The 20,317-nt window shown below is 41.7% G+C and overlaps 1 protein-coding gene and 1 long non-coding RNA gene across 3 annotated transcripts in view; one reads left to right on the forward strand and one right to left on the reverse strand.

Annotated features, from left to right (window-relative positions):
* The first annotated feature begins 1,393 nt into the window (after positions 1 to 1,393).
* Positions 1,394 to 10,719, forward strand: LOC140905112 (uncharacterized). The gene is made up of 3 exons (XR_012156752.2): positions 1,394 to 1,499; positions 3,928 to 4,061; positions 10,595 to 10,719. It is a non-coding gene; the product is annotated as an uncharacterized LOC140905112 (long non-coding RNA).
* The window catches only part of LGR5 (leucine rich repeat containing G protein-coupled receptor 5), a 127,024-nt gene continuing 113,770 nt past the window's right edge, over positions 7,064 to 20,317 (reverse strand). Inside the window, exons 15-19 of one of the 2 annotated variants that reach the window (XM_073327781.2) lie at positions 18,133 to 18,258; positions 13,354 to 13,499; positions 11,560 to 11,643; positions 10,424 to 10,488; positions 7,064 to 7,884 (exon numbers count right to left, since the gene is read on the reverse strand). In XM_073327781.2, the coding sequence (XP_073183882.1) occupies positions 7,852 to 7,884; positions 10,424 to 10,488; positions 11,560 to 11,643; positions 13,354 to 13,499; positions 18,133 to 18,258 (454 nt within the window). In that variant the 3' untranslated portion in view covers positions 7,064 to 7,851. Of the gene's footprint in view, positions 10,489 to 11,559; positions 11,644 to 13,353; positions 13,500 to 18,132; positions 18,259 to 20,317 lie in introns of both variants that reach the window. The other variant, XM_073327778.2, reaches the window with a different exon arrangement.

Raw genomic sequence — 20,317 nt, forward strand, 5'->3', positions numbered from 1 at the left:
CACGGGCACCCTTGGCAGCTGGGTGTGTCTCTGCACCTGCACTCCCTCTGCATTGCTGCATGCAGTTAGCCTTCTGAGGCAGGTTTTTCAGTGACTCAGCCCTCTAGCTGAGTCACACACAGTCCTTATGTGAAACAAACACAAAACAGACCCCCTTCTGGAGTAAATAGTCCAAAAGGGCCTATCACAGTGTCCTGGATATTGCCCCTTCTGGGCTAGCTTTCAAAGCGTCTCTTAGCCCCTCCTGGGTTCCCTCAAGTATTATTTCCTGCTCTGATATGCAGTAGTGCCCTCAGGATTTCCTTCCCAGAGGCTCTTCACCTGGTACCCCAGCTAGGACACTATTTATAGGTCCATCCCCTTCCAGGGGTAACAACATTCAACAATTACTGACCATCTTCCAGGTTATCAGCCCATCGCCAGACTACTCCCTTGCTCAGGGTTTTAGCCACTCCAACTGTTCTGATAGTGGGTGGGCCTAAGTCCCCCAACTTCAGGTCCCAACTCAGGAGCCCTATAAGTAGCACCCCCTTGCTGCTTCTCTTTAACTATTTGCTACTGTGCTTCCATGGGCCACTTTCCCAGTACCTTCTCCAGCCAGAACTAATCTGTCCAGCCCTACAGCCAGCCAGGAGCACCATTCTTACTCCTCCAGTTCCAGCCAACAACTGAACTGCTCTGTCCAGCAGCCTCTTTTTATATGAGCCTGCTTGTCACTGATTGGCTGCTTCCCTGTAGCCTCTCTAGGCAGCTTGGATTCACCTTTATTGCTCTTTCCTGGGGCAGGGTGTGGTAGGACCTTGAGGCCTTCAGCAGGGCCTCTGGGCTGGGTACAGGCAAATATATCAAAATTTTGAAGTCCGCTTATGGTGATCTTGCAGTGTAAGATAACTTAATAAGTATATATCCACCCCAGCACCTTTGTTTGGGTTGAGTTGCTGTGGTTTAGGGGTACATCTACACTGCAGTGGGAGGCATAATTTCTAGTTTAGGTAGATATACAGGCACTAACTTTGATTGAGCTAATGTCCTAAGAAAAGCAGTGTAGGCACATGGCACAGGTAGCTATCTGAGTACATACCTAGAGTCTTAGATGAGATTGTACTCAGGTAGCTAGCCTGTGTCACCATTCCTGATATTTTAGTCCACTATGTTGATCAAAGCTAGTGTGTGTATAGCTACCCAAACTCGAAACTACACCTGGCTGCAGTGTAGACATACCTCCGATATGTTCTCACCGTTCCAGCAGAGGGCATGAGCTCTTGGTTGGCCTCTACCCCTTTATGTGTTTGCCTACAGACTGACAGTTAAGTGCCTGGAGAAGAGTTGTGAAAGCCCCCTTTGGTTGCAGACCTTTACATTGAGCTGATTGATTCTTATCCTAGGATTGCTTACCCATATGAAACGTTCTGCATTTCTTCTACAAAGATGGTGGAAGGAAGAAGGCAGCCCATATCAAAACTGGGAACACTGCGTTACTAACCAAGGCTACAGCTTAAGTAAGTGAAACTTCTGCTTTATTAGTGAAACCTCCCCAATCACTTTGTGTAACTCTGTTAGGTAGATGGGAGAAATTCTTTTCCAGAGAAAAAGGTCATTTAATTAAATGGAAATTGCAGATTGTTGCCGGGAAATCTATAGCCAGTCTTGAGAAGGCTGCGGATATGCAAGGGACCCAATTAAAAACTGTATAGGCAGCTGTCAAAACAATGATTACAGATAAATTCTGACTCCAGAGGAAAACTGAGAAGTTTGAAATTGCCGTCAAATACCAATTATCTAAGAGACTTAAGAATTCCTAAACTGGTTGGAGAAGCTCTTCAGAACATGTATCCAAATTACTTAGTGGAAGTCTTAATATTCACAGATGGACATTTTATCCCTTGTTAGTGAAGGCATATTTTTTGCTTGACAAGTGGAAAGTGTTGCCACCTGTGAAATGATTATATGGGGTTGTTAAGTGGACTCTTAGTCTGTGACTGAGGTTTTTAGAAATTCTGGCTTCAGGCCAGCTCTCAAGAGGAATACTCTTAATGTTTGTTTTTTCCTGTGACAGAGATTGGATCCTTAGATTATTTTGACAGTGCCACAACAAATTGTTTTATGGGGGAGAAGTGCTCATGTTTCCTCGATCTCTGGAGCCACTGAACCAGAAGACTGTGATTCTCGTTATGTGAACAAGATGTTCTTGATGTTGATACTATGTTTTCTCCCATGTATGTTTCCATCTGTTGGGTACATGAATGCTTCGATTTTATTTATTTTTTTAGCATGGATAAATTGGCCTTCTCCTTTAAAAGGAGAGCTAATCTAACGCAGCTTGAGACTGTATCAATCATTACTATTACAGATTTGGATCAAACTCCTGAGCTTAGTTTAGATAATATAGAACTAGAGCTGAATTAGTTATTTGTTTTTTTGAGATGTACTTCGAGAATGGAGGATTTGTTTCTTGAACCTTTGTGTAGATGATATACGTATATTGCAGAAAAAACTCAGGGTGGTTGTTGTTGTTAGGCGAGATGGCTCGGATCCTCAGCGGGAGTAAATGAGTGCACCTTTATTGAATTTAATGGAGCTATGCCCATTTACATCAGTTGAGGATCTGGGCCATCATTCAACGTGAATGAGTCTGGAAATAGAAACTGGTTTATTATAGGCCTGTTTTGGTTTGGTTTTTGTTCTGACTTTTCATGTGTCTTTTCTACTTTCCTGATCTGAAGACTATATAATTTCTTATAACTGTCAACTATTGATATATTTCCGTTAACACCTACACTTCAATATAAAAACTTAAACTGATGATTGAGAAACATCAGCGTACATGCAATACAGCCTTTGTAAGGTATTGTTGTTGTTAGAATATAGATATTCAGGCCTGTCTGTAAAGGCCTATGCTCTAAGAATTTAGGTGTATTCTTATCACTTGGCTAGTTCTAGAGGTATAAAAGAGAGAATCAAAATCACTGTCTGCCGGTGTAAGGTCCTTCTCTTACTGTGACAGTCTGAGGTCCTGTTCTTAGGCTAAGGCCTTTGGCTAAGCAGCAGAGGCAGCCGTAAGCTGGGAAGCGACCAGTCACCTTGAAAGAAGGTGCTATTGGGCTGTTAGGAATACAGTCCTGTCCTGATAGTGCCTATCACCTCCAGAGAAAGGGAAGTGCCTAGAAAATGTAAAAGGAAACTTAGACAGACATCCTGTCTGGCAAGAACTCATTTATCAATAGCTGGGATGTGAAATCCTCACTTCTGTATTGTTTTGTCATTATAGTTCCCACTTTGCTGTTGTTTGTCTGTATAATCTCTGTCTGGTTCTGTGATTGTTCCTGTCTGCTGTATAACTAATTTTGCTGGGTGTAAACTAATTAAGGTGGTGGGATATAATTGGTTACATAATCATGTTACAATATGTTAGGATTGGTTAGTTAAATTTCAGGAAAATGATTGGTTAAGGTATAGCTAAGCAGAACTCAAGTTTTACTATATAGTCTGCTTAGCTATAGTCTGCCGTCAATCAGGAAGAGGGGGTGTGTGTGTGTGGGAAATTGGAATCATGTTTGGCTAAGGGCAGGAATGGGATCAGGGACACAGGTGTAAGGCTTTGTGGTGTCAGAGCTGGGATGGGAGACACTAAGTAAGGAAACTGGAATCATGCTTGCTGGAAGTTCACCCCAATAAACATCGAATTGTTTGCACCTTTGGACTTCGGGTATTGTTGCTCTCTGTTCATGCGAGAAGGAACAAGGAAGTAAGTGGGTGAAGGAATAAGCCCCCTAACAGTTGTCCCAATTCTCCAGACAACACATAGAGAATATCACTGAACTACTCTCTGATGTCAAATATTGTAAAGCTGAATGTCCAAAAACAAAAGAGGGATGGTGGGTGGTTATAATATTTAGAACTTATACGTGGTTAATGGCTGTTTCATAGGATACTACATGCAGGCTACTTGGTTGCAGAAGTCTGGATGGAAAGGTACTAGCAGGGCAGCAGGAACAAAAATGCAACCAGAGCTCCAGATCAGAGCGGGCTGCAACACAACTTGATATCCAGACTCGGCCTAGGTAAGAGCTATGACTGCCTTGTGAGTCCTGTGTTTGGGTTTCCATATTGAATCCTACGGTACTTTTCATGCAACTTCTTTCTTGGGGCTTCTCCTCCCCATTGTTTTCTCTCTCCAGCAATGTCCTTTAGACTCAGTCCTTGTCCCTCTTCTCCTTTCCCATGGCTGACTACATCCTCTCTGCTGGCTTTCCTTTCCATCTCTGTGCTAACCGCCCACTCTCCTTGTTCAATCACACATCTGTAGCTTTCTCTCAACTCTGCCTGGGTGTCCACCCACCAACTCAAACTTAATACAGTGTCTATCACATTGGGGCTAGAATTGGGGGAGGCCTGTAGGGGCTACCACTGTATAAATGATTAATAATAATGTGATAAAACTGCAGTTCCTCCCTATAATACCCTTCCTTTGCTATCGCTGATAATTTCAGCGTACTTGGATTGTGAACTCTTCAGGGCACAGGCCATCTTTTTGTTACATGTGTGCACAGTGCCTAGCACAATGAGGCTCTGATCCCTGACTGGAACCCCTAAGTGGTAGTACAACAAAAGCAGAAATAATACCACCCCCATCCTCCCAGTTAACCTGGAAAAAAACCTTGGAGTCATTTTTGGCTCCTTTTTCTTTTCCTCCTCTCCCACACTTTCATCCAATCCTCTCCTGTTTTCCCTCTGTAACATCTCCAAAATCCATCCCTTCTTTTCCGTCCCAACAGCTAAATTGTGACCTATGCATTCGTACATCCAACTTCAACTATTGCAACCTCTCCCTCTTTTTTAGCTTCCATGATTCTCACATCGATCCCCCTCAACATGACGTAGCTAAAACTTTCTTCCTTACTTGCTGAGCTGACCGTTTTCATCCCCTTCCTAAATCACTACGTTGCCTTCCAATCTCCTACATCAAATTCAAACACCTCAGCCTCACCTAAGGTGACCAGATGACCCGATTGTATAAGGACAGTCCTGATATTCAGGGCTTTGTCTTATATGGGTGCCTATTACTCCCCCATCCCATCTCCATTTTTTACACTTGCTATCTGGTCACCCCAGCTTCACCTTCATACTCTGCACAACTCTGCTTCCATCTACTTCTTGTCCCTTGAAGTCCCCTCCTCCTTGATTTATGCCCTGAGTTCTGCCACCTCAATCCACTTTGTCATGCCTCGGGTTTTCATCTCCCAAAAAGAATTCTACCTTTTTCTTGTGCCCCCTCCTTCCTGATCCTGTCCCCCACACAACCTGACTCTCTGCCTTCAAATCCCTCCTCAAGCTTCATTTCTTTGTGAGCTTTCCTGGCCGAACTCGCTGATATTACCAACACTAGAGTTGCTTTTCATTTTTCTGTCATTTATGCCTAGCACCTGCAATTCTAAAATCTGATTTTGTAGCTGCCTCGCACATGGGCCAAGTGCCTGCCAGAATATTCTCAAGCTCCCTAATTCTCTTACTCAGTGTTATGTCTCTTCTGATACGTTGCCTTCTTCTATTCCTTCTAGTCTGTCCTCTTTTCGCTTTTCTGTCCTTCTCCTTGTATGTCTCTTCTTGCTGCCTGTATTCCACTTTTATTCAGCCCAACATCAATACACCTGAGAAGCCAAGTGCGCACAACTATTTTGTGCAGTGGTTCCTAGTTAGAGCTTGGTGAATACTGTAAAATGTACTTTTTTACATCTGCCTGCAGGTCTGAAAAAAAATCGTTTAGAGTTGAACTGAAAAGCTTTTTCCAAATTTTTGGTGAACCGAAAAATTGAAAAAAAAGTTGAGTCAAGATAAACTGAAACTGATTGAATTGCCACTGTCATGAGAATGAACAGTCGTTGAGGCACGGGAGAGAAGAAGGAAGACTCACCCAGGATGTGGGTGACACAAGTTCAACTCCCTGTCTCACTGCTTATTTATACAAAGTGGAACAGGAGAGACTGTGGAAGCTCTCGCCCTTCATATCAGACTATCCCATTGCTCAGTGGTTAGGGCTCCCTCCTGAAAGGCAGGAGAACCTTTGTGTCAGATCAGGCAGAGGGGGCAATTGAACCTGGGTCTCCCACATCCTGGGTGAGTGCCTGACCCACTGGGCTAAAGGTTGTAAAAGAAGTTTCTGCCACTTCCTTTCCTCCCCAGCCATTTTGTGAATCCTCCTTGGCTTTTGACAAATGCCTGAAATAAGAATAAAACAAAATTTTTCTTTTTGACATTGCTGAAATGTTTTCATTTTTCAGTTCGGCCAAAACTTGAAGTTTTGGGTTGACTGAAACTGAAGTTTTGGGCAGCTAAATTATTTGCCAATAATAATAATAATAATAATTGATAATCACCCAGCACTGTTCCTAATCACTAGTGTGTGTCCCAGTGCTGGCACGTCTTCTGGGGTCCTCCTCAATCAGCCTGACAATGAATTCAGACTTGCTCTCTATACTGGGCTATGATTCCCTGCCACTGTCTCCCTCTTATTCAGTCATCCGGGCTTTAACCAGAAGTGTAACCTGGGCTGCTCAAACCTATGTTTTGTTATTGAAATGTGGGGTGGGGTGGGGTGTGTGTGTGGGGGGGTACAGAATAGCTTTGAGCTGTCCCATGCAAAATAGAGAAGAGAATGTAGATACAAGATAGTCAGGGTAAAAGATTCCTGGCTTCAGACTGATAGATAAGGGAGAATATTAGGTAAAGAGGCTTGGTCTGTGTTGAAATAAAATACTATTCTAGATTTGTGGTGCTCTCCTGGACCCCTAACAGGATAGAAATCACCTATAATGTAAGCTCTGGTTAGAACCTCAGGGTATGTCTACGCTGCAGTTTTACAGCCCGAGCCCCACAAGCCTGAGATAGTTGACATAGGCCAGCTACGGGAGTTTTATTGCAGTGTAGACATACCTCAGAGATCTTATTCTGGTGAACTAGACCCTGATGAAATGCCTTTTTCTGTTTAGTCACAAATTTTATTACAAATTACATATATTGGAACAACCGATAGAAAAGAAAGTACATAATCTATTTACAATCGCTACACATTTACATATAATATATACAGATGGTGAATTTAGTAAAATATATGAGCAGACAATAGAAAATATAGCAAATATCAGTATGAAACTGTACATGGCTTTTTCTCATGCCCTTTAGTGTGGTTGTATTTTATTGTAGCAATAAATACAGTTCTATATTTACAATTTAAAAAAACCAAACAAACGAATTTTAACAATTTCAAGTTAAAATATCTGATCAAAATATTTCAAAAATCGCTTATAAAAATAAAAGACCCATAGTAGCCTTTTGTTTTGGACTTTCTGCAAGCTATGAAAGTTCTGATAAAAGTAACTTTCTTTAACTATTCTTTAAACTTATAACATTATTTTGCTTCTCAAATCATTTTACCAACTTTTTAAACATTGCAAACCAAGGAGAAATTTCACCGACATTAAACAGTGCAGCACAGATGGACCCCAGTTAAAATAAAGCTAAATAAACATGATAATAAGTATTGTGCAGTGGTTGACTGATACTCCGTTTAATCCAAAGTGGTTTCGGGAATCATCCTCCAGCTGTATACTGTGCTGCTTCGAAAGCCCCAAGAGATAGAGGGTTAAGATAACCATGCAGCCAGCTTTACCAGACATAATTTCTGCATTTGTTCATTTTTTCCCAGGATGCACATGTCCGCCAAAGTCAGCTGATGCCATCTGTAGCTTCAAAACTAAACAATATTTTTTCTTCATTCACACTGGCATTTCTCGGTGTGTCCACAGCTTGCAACAGATTTTCATCATGAAAATCTATCCTTCGGGTGCCAGGAAGTTACATATGTAACATATGAAAATCAGAGACCATCTGTAATAGATCATCTTAATTATTTGGGCTCAGCTAAGCTAGGTATTGTTGTCCAAATGCAGTTTTATCCACCTGGAGAGTGGAGTGGCCTTTAAACTAAGAAGCAGGTACTGGACCATTAAACGTTGTTGCTCAGAGAACATTTTTTAAAAAATAAAACAAAATCTGAATCCATGCATAGGACATTGCTATTTGATCAGCTCATGAAAGGAAAGGTGACATCTATGAGAAAATGAGATTGAAAGAACTCCCAAATATAGTTTAGTCAAGGTAAGTGCTAGTGTCAGAAGGAAACAATGGGAGCCATTGCCTGGAACTCTTTAAAATAGAAAGGGCAAAGTACCAGGGGGCTTTCCTCTCTAATTGTGATGGTTCTGAGATACACAACTTCATAGGCCTTGATTCAGCAAGGGATTCATAGATTCATAGAACTTAAGATCAGAAGGGACCATTGTGATCATCTTGTCTGACCTCCTCTGTAGCACAGGCCACAAAACCTCCTGAATTAATTCCTCCTTCAAGTCCAATAATTGTAATTGAACTCAACCATCTCTTGTAGAAAATCATCCAATCTTAATTTAATGATTTCCATTGATGGAGAATCCACCACAACCCTTGGTAAATTTTCAACACCCTTTTTGAACTGGACACAGTATTTCAGTATTGGTCACATCAGTGCCAAATACAGAGGTAAGATAACCTCTCTACTCCTACTTGATACTCTCTTACTTATACATCCAAGGATTGCATTACCCTTTTGGCCATAGATATTTTTTAAGGTTCTAGTTTCATAATCAAAATGTTGTGTAGTACCAAGTCAAATGCCTTACAAGAGTAAGTATATTACATCAACACTATTATCTTTATCAACCAAACTTGCAAACTCATCAAAAATGATATCAAGTTACTTTGACAAGATCTATTTTCCATAAACTTTGTTGGACTTCAATGGGCTTGCTCATGTGTTTGAAGTCAGGCACATGCTTAAATACCTTGCTGAATCAAAGCCATAGACAGGTATTTTTAAAAAACAATCATATCATTAAAAAAGCACTGAGGGAACTTGACCTATCCCATCTGGGGAGCAATCTGTTCCTAAATTTTAAATTCTGTACCTCAACACGCTCAGTTAATTAAAACAATGGCAATGCCTCCAAGAAAATTCACCTCTTCAATATATTATTTTTGCTCTTGACTGTCAGATGCCTTTTCTGACTGGCATCTCTCTAAGAGAAAAACCGAACCAACTGTATACATGCTAGCAGCTTTCAGGCTTCCTCTTCATCCCAAACAAGATTGGTTTTGAGATTTCCTAAGCAGGCTGACAAGATTCATGTGTTAGGATTTCAGCCTGCTGCTTGTTTTCTTTGTTATTAACTGGTTTGTTTAGTTGCATGCAACTGTAATCAAGAGCACCTTTGACACCACCCTTCAGCACGTGTACACACACCCACTCTTACATTTGGGCTTGAAAAATGTGTAAACACACATACTTTTGTTTTTGCCCCTGAAACTAGTGACATGGAACGAATGCTACTGATGAAAGATTACAGCTTTCTGTCGTTTGATAAGATGATGGCATTAGTGAGTTGCTGGTAGGCACGTCATATGATATGCTGGCACATGCAAAGGTTACCAGGGCTTGTGTTGAGTCACAGGACTGTTTCTCTACATCTTCTGAATTAACAGAGATCAGACTTGTATGTTTTGATCTGCTCCATAACAAAGTTTGCTTTCTGAGACTTCCCAGATCTTCCTTAAAATGTGGATTGAAAAGGATATAAAGAAGTGGGTTTAGACATGCGGGCAGTGGGACAATCACTAGAAGTATTGATTTAATCACTTCTGGGCTAATAAAAGTGAGGTTTAGTAAAGAGGAAAAAGATAAAAAGGCCACAGGGCAATAAAGAATGCAATTAGTAAAAAGTAATAATGCTATGTGCTTGATCATAGAACAGTCCCAAATATTGTCTAGTTCTCCCTTCTCCAAACTACAGTACAGTTTTGTATAGGCAACAGTCATTACCAGAAAGCACAGAGAGTTTAACAAGACCAGTGCTACCATGAAGCCCATCGAGCTGGGTTCCCCAAATGGCAAAGGTAAACAGAGCGGAGACACCCCATATTGACGCTCACTGAGAAGTGGTACCACTGCAATTATCAGTGCCAACATAAAGCAAAAGAAAATGGCTATTTTTACACTAGCAAGAGAGGATTTTGTTTCAAACTTTGTAGCATACTTTACGGAGAACCCACGTTCGAGTGCTGCCAGGGTAAGGAGGAAAATGGAAGTCTCTGAAGCAAAAATGGACAGAAGGCCAGTGACTTGGCAACCAACTCCACTTTCCCACCAAGCACCATATTGAGCAAAGCTGCCAAAGGTTAATGCATCCATGCTGGCCAATACACCACTGGACAGACCCATTAGCATGTTTACAATGGCTATCAGTCCAATTAAAAGTTTTATAGAGGAAATATACAATGGAGATTTGAAGACTGTTGCAGTTAACAGTGCATTGCAAATAAATGCCAAACCTACTATGGTCCACACTCCAATTCTGATTAGCCAACTACCAAACAGATGGTCACATGGTTTGAAGGGGCCTGCAAGGACAAGAAAGAGAAATGGGAAGAGGAAATATGTGAGAGTGAAGGATTAATTTGCAACATTTGAAACCCTGCCTAATTTTCATGTCTCTTCTAACCACAGGGAGAAGAAATGTGCACCTTCTCCAGCACCCACTGCTATGCAGTGGCTTCCAACCTTCTTTTGTTGGTGCTTCCCAGAAAGACTGGAGGATGGGCATTTCCTGTCTCCTCAGTCCGTCATGACCCAGAACAGGTACCTCTCCGTCCCTTTTTAATATCCATTCTCTCTCTCTCTTCCCTGAGCTGGGTGTTCTGAGAGTAGCTAGGCTCTTAGAGAAGATAAGCCTGGGGTGGTACATGGGCCTCTCATGTACAGGGAAGCTATGTCCATGGCCAGATACATTGGGGGGCTGGCACTGGAGCAGGGAGAGACTTTCCAGGAGACACCTGCTGCTTTCCTTGTAGCAAAGGAAGCATTTAGGGGAAGTGGCATCATACAATTTTTTTCTGTTTCCACTTCTCCCATCTACAACACCTCAGGTTGGGAAACACTGTTCTAGAGAGGCAATGCTAATATTGAGGAATCATTTGGTAGAGAATGTCTGTTCAGGGCAATATAAGTGATATTTGCCTCTGACCCAGACATTAGACCAAACTGCACTATTACAGTAGTGTAAAACTGGAGTCACTCAACTGGCTTCAACGGAATTATTCCAGATTTACACTAGAGTGCCTAAGCACAGAATCTGGTCTATCATCATCTTTTTCTTGATGGACAGAGAAACTAATGACTTGAGATCACAGATCTGTTATGCCAAAGGGAGGGATAAGACCTATCTAAGGATACAGAGAGAAATTCTTGGTTTAGCAGTCACAGAAGCCAATGTATTGTAGTTAAACAGTTTCATGGGCTTCAATCTTATATTGTGGGCTAATACAATTCGGTCCCACCAAAATTACTGCAAAATATGGTGCAATTTCATTGAAATGGATCAGAAGTTACTTCTAGGGACAGCTTAGCAGTTCTTTGTTTCAGACATCAAGGGAAACTTTGTCAGGTCTCTTATTTGCCTGGCAGTTCCATACCTGGAGAGGGTGAGCATTGCACCAAATGATGGACTTTCAAATCTTCTTCAAAGTCAAGCAGAAAATCCTCAAAGTCACGTTCATCTGCGGGAGAAAATCCCTGACACTTTAGATTGAGACTAAGTTCCTTTGTGTGAATATAGGGAAATGGCTGTGATAAGTTACTTTAAGGCCTGGTCTTGCTCTCTCTTTGCCTGCAAATTTCCAAGCAATAGTAGACACTGGTCCCATTTGATTTTATATTACTTGGGGTGGATAGATCAAATCACCACTTCTTTGAAAATAATTACAGTTAAAAAGGCATCCCCCTAATTACCTAATTTGCACTATGAGGATTGCCTGGAAGAGTGTTAAATATCAGCTCCAGAGTTGTGCCAATTCACCGACAAATAACCCTGGATGTTGTGATCACCCGAACATGTGTCCACATTGTACCAGCTTCTGGCTCCATTCTTGTCAGTTTCAGTTCCTGCTGGCCCTAATCCCTGGGCCTTTGATGAAAAAAGTTCTTGTTAGATTTGAGCCTTTTGCTGGCTCACAAGAATAGAGATGGGATGGACATCAGCAGGAGGGTGTAATGTGCACATGTGTCTCTGCAGTAACAAACCCAGTGCTGCAGGAGAAGAGGGTACTGTGAGTCTCTAACCCCTCCAGCCACTGGAGGTCAGAATCTCTCCCTGGCACCTAGGGAGAGCTAGGAGAAGCCACAGGCTTTCATGCCATGTAGCTCACCACATTTTACAATCCCAATGGGCTATGTGTCTTCTATCCCACTCTAGGGTTGCCAGGTGTTCAGTTTTGACCGGAATGCCCGGTCGCAAAGGAGCCCTGGTGGCTCTGGTCAGCACTGCTGACCGGGCCGTTAAAAGTCTGACAGGCTCTCTACCTGGCTCTGCACGGCACCCAGAAGCGGCTGGCATGTGTTGTCGTCCCCCTCCCCAGCTCTTAGGTGCAGGGGCGGCCAGGGGGGCTCTGCGTGCTGCCCCTGCCCCAAGTGCCCCCTCCCGCACTCTTGAACCCTTCATTTCTGGCCCCACCCAGGAGTCCGCACCCCCAGGTGGAGCCCTCAGCTCCTCCCACACCCCAAACCCTTGCCTCAGCCCAGTGAAAATGAGGGAGTGAGGGTGGGGGAGAGCGAGTGACAGAGGGAGGGGAGATTGAGTGAATGGGGGCAGGGCCTCAGAAGGGGCAGGGCAGAGGTGGGGCGGGGCAGGAAGCGGGGCAAGGGCTTTTGGTTTTGTGAAATTAGAAAGTTGGCAATGGCAACCCTATCCCACTCCCAAGCTTGTACCGCTGCTACGAGCAGCGCTTGCTAGCCCAGAACACATGGTGCTACTGTTAAGATCAGCAGCAACTTGTGACAGTCCAGCTCTGAACTATCTTTCTTTGCAAATGCAGGTTCTCTATTGTGTAGGATGACAGACCAGCACCATGTCACCCACTCTGAATTAAGAGGATGATTTTTGCCTCCAGTGTGAGGATCCATCTTGAAAAAGTCCCTTTAAAAGGATATTATAAATAAACTCTTGTTTAGACTTTGAAAGCTACATCTCACTACCATAAAACTCAATAGAGCAAACAATTCCTATACAACCTCTAAATAGCAATCTGGGGAGGTGGCCATTTACAAAGCGATCAGCCCAAATCATAGGGCCTAATGCCAATCAGAGCTAAACTTGCACTCTAGCCAAAGGCTTGGCGAAAAGGGGGGGACAAAATTCTCATCGATATAAGGAGGGTGTCCTGGGCCATAAAGTAGGTTCCAAAGCCGAAGAGTGACATTAAGCTACTTACCTTGAATGTGTAACATTCCAGAATCTTTCTTATGAAAATCATCAGCACTGCTGTTCTCATCTTTGTTCCACTGGCTGGAGATTTTGTAGTGGCTTTCACAAGTTCCAAATGCACAGCACTGGTAAGCATAAGGCATTTCTATGATCCTGCACATTAACAAACAAAATATGCAGTTACACTTGTTACAGTACTTAATGTATTATACCTCATCACTATGTTAATATAGAGAAAAATGAACTCCAATTAAATAACTAACTGAAAGTGAAAACAGCCACACATTTTTGAAAAAAACCTTGTTAATGCAGAGTTTGGGATGCACAGTTAAATTTACAAAAAATTAGAAAATGCAAATGGTTCCAAGACCAAATTTAATTCAGACACATTGCACACATTCTATATATTTTGTTATGGAGATTTTATAACATATTTAGTAATATATTAAGCTGTAGATTTAATAAAGCAGGAACAGACGTTCAATGCAGTTGAGTGAATGTTGCTGTCAGAACCATATTTTAATTTTCTGACTTTCAGTAATTTTAACTGTTTTAACTCACTGAGTTTTCTCCATGTAATTTTCTTAGTTTTTTCTTTTAGAAAGAGATCCAAATATCCTAGCTGAATCCTACCTGCATAACAGGCAAAACTCATATCTCAGTGCACAACCCCCACAAATTTGCAGGAAGTTAAGAGACTGAATTTTGGATCCAGATTCAAACTTCTCCCATCTCCACTGTAAAATGAAGGGGGTTCATCTCTGAGCGGAGAACAGGAATGGAGAATTCTAAACTGAATGGTTAATGATTTGGAAAGTTAAGAACATGTGAAAATAGGTCGTTACAATGGAAACTGTTTTGCTACCTTAATTATCATGTGTACATCTGTCAAGGGGCACTGGCATCCTTAACACCTTTCAGAGCACTGGTATTCCTGACGCTCAACCAGGTTTTAGTCAATGGGTTTTTCATTCTTTTTACTGTTATACAAATTCCAGGTCTCTTGTACATTTTGAATTCTATTTTGTTTGGACATTATAGGGCAAATTCTGAAAGGGGTTGAGAAAAACTGTAGGTACTTATACTGTATGGCCCACAAGTAGATGGATTATCTCTGCTAATTACACTGTTACCTCTGATAAATAAATATTTGATCCAACACAGTTTTCCAGTTGTAACTGTTAATTAGTGCCTAACAGTAACTAAAAACAATAAAAAACGCATTGCTAAAATTACTCTAATTAAACATAACACAAATGGAAATAAAATGGGTTCATATCAAATTATCAGGTAAATCTTCTTATCAGATTAATCAAACTCAATAGAGCAAACAATTCCTATACAACCTCTAAATAGCAATCTGGGGAGGTGGCCATTTACAAAGCAATCAGCCCAAATCATAGGGCCTAATGCCAATCAGAGCTAAACTTGCACTCTAGCCAAAGGCTTGGCAAACGGGGAGGGACAAACCAAACCCCAAGCTAAAGCTAATGTTTAAATTACAATTTAAATGCCAACTAATGAGCTACTTGTTCAGATTTCCATGGTGAGGTGGAAGCAATAGCAATCCTTAAGCCTGTCCACAATATAAACATTTGCATAAGATATTTTAAAACATTCCAATAAAGTTCAGGATAATAAAGTTTTAATTGAGAACTTTATGTGAAGATAATGATTTCCTACGACTTAAACATAAAATCCCAACCCCATGAAATTTCCAAGTATGTGATCTTTTAAAAAAGTGAGATTATCCAGTTAAGGCTGTCATTAAATGTTTCAGAAATGACTTCCTTAGGTGCTGTCCTCAACTAAACTCTGTGGGTTTTAACCAGAGATACTTCTGCGTGGGCTCATGCCTGGGTGCATGCATGCACACATGCTCTTTCACTCACAATCAGTCACCTACAGGGTTAAAAAAAATGCAAGTCTATTGAGTCAGCCCAGAAGTGTCCCTCTGCTGACAAAAAATAGATACATAAAATAAAAAGTCCATCCTTTTGCAAGATGGCTGTTGGGATTCTTGTGGCTTTGTGCTGCTTTGGAAGAGGTTGAGCCTGTTACCGAAAGGATCAGCAGGTGGGTTTCTCAGCTCCGCTGATTAATCGTAATGGACTCAATAGCTGACTAGGACACTTCCTTTATATGCTTGGTGGTGACAAGTCTTCAGATGTTGCCGGATTCCTGCCCCTCTGATGGCCAGTCATGGGGGAAGACATGTGGGCCTCAAGCACTGCAATGGTTCATGGCTTCTAGATAATGTGGCCAGGTGCCCAAGCCTTCTCAGTTACCACTCTTCAAAGGGCATGGCTTCTGTTTCTCATGCCCTTTGTAGGTCCTCCCAGAATCCCTTTGACAAACCTAAACAAGGCCCTATTTTCCAGAGTTACAATGGGTTTAAATTAAATAATCTCAAAAAATGAAGATCTTCCTCTTGCAATAAATGTTAGTCTGGAAAATCCTGTCCATTAAGCAATTTAGAAAGTATATGGCCAGACGGTCAATTAGTAGATCCAAAAATAGTTTGTAACACAGCTAGGATCAATTTCTCCTGAGCTGATAGACATCAGCTTCTTCTGGTCACAAAGGAACCTCTTTCTTATCACCTTCTAATGAACCTTCTTGCAAAAACTGTCTAAAAAAATTCAAAGATAACTAAAAAATGCAAAACTAACATAAAAATTGGAACTGACCCACATCACATCACACCAGAGATTCAACTTTATGCTTCAAAACAAACACCTGGACCCATTCCTTTTACTTTAAAGGCAGAATGACTGACTGCTACTTGCTGGAGAACATAAATCTCTTTTACATCTTTGGGGTTTAGCTGCTGCTGGCAGTTTAACTTTAAACAGATAAAAAGCTGGGTGAAGAGTAGATTTTAACTGTCAAAATAAAATATTTGACTCTTAAAAATTCACAATTTTAGGTAGAATTCATATACTGGGCCTCTTCTGCTTACTGGGTTCATGCCCATGGTAAGCCTCCTTTCTTCTATGTGAATGATTTAAGGAGCAGAGAGTCCTTGCAGGGAGAATTCTAGCTTTTCACACTATAAGGTGGGAGATGGTCAGTGAATGGGAATGGTAATTTGTGAGTAGTCCAGGGGAGATGGCCAGTGAGTTGTGAGTAATGCCAAACCACTGAACCAAACCCCACAGCGACAGAGGGAAGGAGAAGTGGCCAACGTTTGTTCTTTCTCCATGCTATAGTGAACTTGGCTAGGTGATAATTGTTGTGCCATTACTGGAAGTGGAGCTAAGGATTCCACCTCTCAGCCCCAAGATGTTTCTCTGTATTCGTGAGCAAATGGGCCATTTAGCTGAGCTGGGAGCTCTTTCCACGAATTTGGTCCTTAGCTTTGCAAATGATGTCTAACACCACCATTCAAGAAACTTTGTGCTTGTTCTCTGTTCATGTTCAGTGCTTTGAATAGTCATTTTAAAGTTCTCCGGTGAAATCCTGGCCCCACTGAAGTCAATGGCAAAACTCCAATGGATTTGAATGGAGCCAGCATTTCACCTCTGTTCTTTACTGGCTGCATGCACCCAACTCTTGTTAGATATGTTCCTTGAAGGAAGAATAGACCCTTTTGGCACTGTTTTTGCAAAAAATGTAAGGATTACTTGGCACTTCCTTGTCAATTTATTTAATTTTCATAGATAATTTAGTTGTATTTTCAGCAAAGTACTTGATTTTCATTTAGGAGGAGTGCATCGTTTCTAAAACCATATTTAAAATAGAATTAAGTACAATTATGATTTCATCAGTCCAGCAATCAGCTACACTAGGAACATTCCATGTCCTCTTTCTTATACCGGCATGTCATGGCATATTTACAGGTGTATAAAATAATAATAATAATAAATTTATACTTAGCACCTTTTAGCTGAGGATGTCAAAAAACTTGAACATGAAGCAATTAGGCCTCAATCCTGCCAATACTTACACACATGATTACATTTATTAAGTTAAGTTTATTAAGTTCATTGAATAGTCCCAAATATGAGTACCCATGATAGTAAAGTTAAGCATGTGTGTGAGTTTTCACAGGATTGGGCCATTGGCTTACAACATCCCTGTCTATATAATAATTACTACAGATGGGTAAACTGAGGCACAGAATGAGTTAGGGCCCAATCCTAATCAAAATGAAGTCAGTGGCAAAACTCCCAATAACTTCAAAGGTTGTATGTGACTTACCCAAGGTCATCCAGAGCTGTGAATAATCACTAAAAACCACTTCCTTCCTATATCACACAATGTCCAGTCGAAAACATTCTACAGGATTAAGGGGCTGGGTAATAACAACAACAAACTACTTATTTGAACTTTAAGATTTAACCAAATGATCTGAGAGAAAACTGTTTATTGCTGCTTTAAATGAGTATTGTCAAGTATTTTGGTACATTAAAAAGCATATTTTCTCCTCAGTATCTACTTAGTTCCCATTAAATTTAATGGGAGTTATGTAACTGCAGTCAGTGGAAGACGAGCATTAAACTGCTAGCAATATAATTTTAACAGCTTTTGAAATGTATTGCCAGGAAGCAGATGTGGATCATACTAAGCAGCTACTGGGGTTAATATTTCAAAGCCCATTGTAGTTTCTTCAGTTAAAAGTGAGTATAATAAAAGTAGTCTATCATATTTTTATCATATTTGTTTTAGTTTTAATACTGCAGATCAAAGCCTTCCAGTATGAAGCAATGTACATTACACAGTGACACACCTTATATTGCACATGAACACAAATGTGGTTTATTAGTCTTAATGACATACTCACTTGAGTTCTGGAAAATTTTCAGATGATATCAAACTTTGTAGGTCATGATTTCCTGTTAATTTTAAATGAGTTAAACCATGTAGCCCAGTCACAGGAAAAGAGGACAAAAGGTTGGATGACAGATCCCTGCATAATAGCAAATAAAAATCAGCTTACATGGGTTTTTTTCAGCACTAAAAATGTTTTTTTAAATAAATTAATTTAACCTCACCAAATATTATTAAACTAAATAAGGCCCCCAGTCAGCAGAGAAGATCTGCAGCATTCTTCACAAATATACACCCATTTTCCCAGCAGAATATGGGGCTAGACCATGGTAGCATTTTGCTCAGTAGTACCTGCTGTGGGTTAATTATTACCAAGACCCGACTCTGTGCACTCATGGCACCAGTTTTAGAGAACAGGTAATCAATTAAAAATGAATTGACTGTTCTCTGAAACTGTACATTGCCAAGTGAGAGCTCGTTCCCAACTAGAACCAAAGGGAACATTTTTTTAACCCCTTTGAGAAGGACTGGCTGGTTACTAGGGATTATGAGAACACATGTACTTTTTCTTTAAAACCAAGCCAAGCCATAGGAGATTCTAGGCAGACGCTCCACATGAAGCAGAGAGGGAGTATGAGCTTTAGCAAGAACACTATTTTCTTTCTTCTAATAAAGTACCTTATTCTGTGTTAGAAAGTGGACCTGTGATTATTTACCATTGTCACATGAAAGAAGCTGTTTGGCAGCGATGCTATAGACACGGGGCAGTACAGCCATGTGATAGTGCTACGCAAGGTGCAGTACCGGCTGGTGCCACGGGGGAGCTCTTGGTGTGGCTGGAGGACTCAGTGGTTGTAGTACACCTGCTGGCCTGGGGAGGTGGCTGTCAGAAAGGCTTCAGGCTGCAGAAAGGAGCCCATCAGTGTAGGGATTTCAACAGCTAATCCAGGTTATCCCCACAGAGGCAAGTTCTGTGGCTTTCAGCACCTATACCAGCCACAGTCTGTCCCTTCTGCCTCTGCCCCTGCTTCTCCAGATCTAGCAATACATAGGGATGGGTTTTGAGCGACACTAAGTGGGATGGGTTAGGTTCTGAGACAAGTGAGATGGAGAGTGGTCTCTGTGGAGCTGGGGTGTATATGTCTGTTGAGTCTGAGGCAAGTCAGGTGGGTGGGGGACGGGTTTAGAGCTACAGTGGGGAGTTCTGAGAGAGTGGTGCGCGAGGGGGAGGGGGATGAGACCTGCTGGAGGTCTGAGTTGTGGGAAAGTTGGGTAGAACAGTATGTGAATGTGGGGGATTCTCAGCCGAGTGGGGTTAGGTGAGAGGATGGTGGAAGGGGGCTTCCGGGATGAGGGGGCGGGATTAGAGGAAGAAACTGTGGGGCCTTGAAGAGAGGGGGTCTGAACTGAAGGGGGATGATTGGGGTTGGTAGAGTTGACTGTGGGTGAGTGAAGTAATGGGGGTGTGAGTGAATGAGGGTGAGTGGCCTGGGTAAGAAAGTAGGGAGAGATAAGAGCTGAAGTCAGAGAAGAGGCTGTGACTGCCCTTTACGGTACTGTATCACAGATCTTCCTTTTTCTTTCCATTTCTCCACCATCCTCATTCCTTCCCCCACAAATGTCCCTGGTTTTTTATTTGATCAACAGGCAGGAAGGAGAGTGGTGGGTCAGAAGCTCATGTAACTGCCGCCGCTTTCAAGGATACACAGAATTGGTACTATCCAGGTGGCTGCTTACTGGAATGTTAGTGGAAATGAGTGGCTCATATGGAAGTACTAGGTACAGGTTTAGCAATATGGGAGATGCCAGCAGCAGCATAATTAAATACCGGGGAGTGAAATCCTGGTCTTAGTCAAGTGAATGGCAAAACTTTCATTGACTTCAGTAGGGTCAGGAATTCACTCCTAGTCTTCTGCTACTATTGGACCTCCATCTGACTGTGTTAAAAGACATTTGTCTGTAAGCCTCTCTGATTGTTTGGCAATGTACTGGCTAAAATTACTCAGTGGGATCCCTGATCCATTTCTCAGGCCTCGCTCACTCTCTCCTGCATGGGAAACCCTTAATTGCCGGTGAAAGAGATATATGTGGGATTCTCCTTCCAGAGATTTGCCTCTCAGTCATTCCACTGGGAAAGGAAGCTTTTCCCACTCACAGAGAAAGATGGTGGGGATTGCCTGTAAAAGCAGTGGATCCTG

Source organism: Lepidochelys kempii, chromosome 1, assembly GCF_965140285.1.
Source record: "Lepidochelys kempii isolate rLepKem1 chromosome 1, rLepKem1.hap1, whole genome shotgun sequence".
Taxonomy (NCBI): domain Eukaryota; kingdom Metazoa; phylum Chordata; order Testudines; family Cheloniidae; genus Lepidochelys; species Lepidochelys kempii.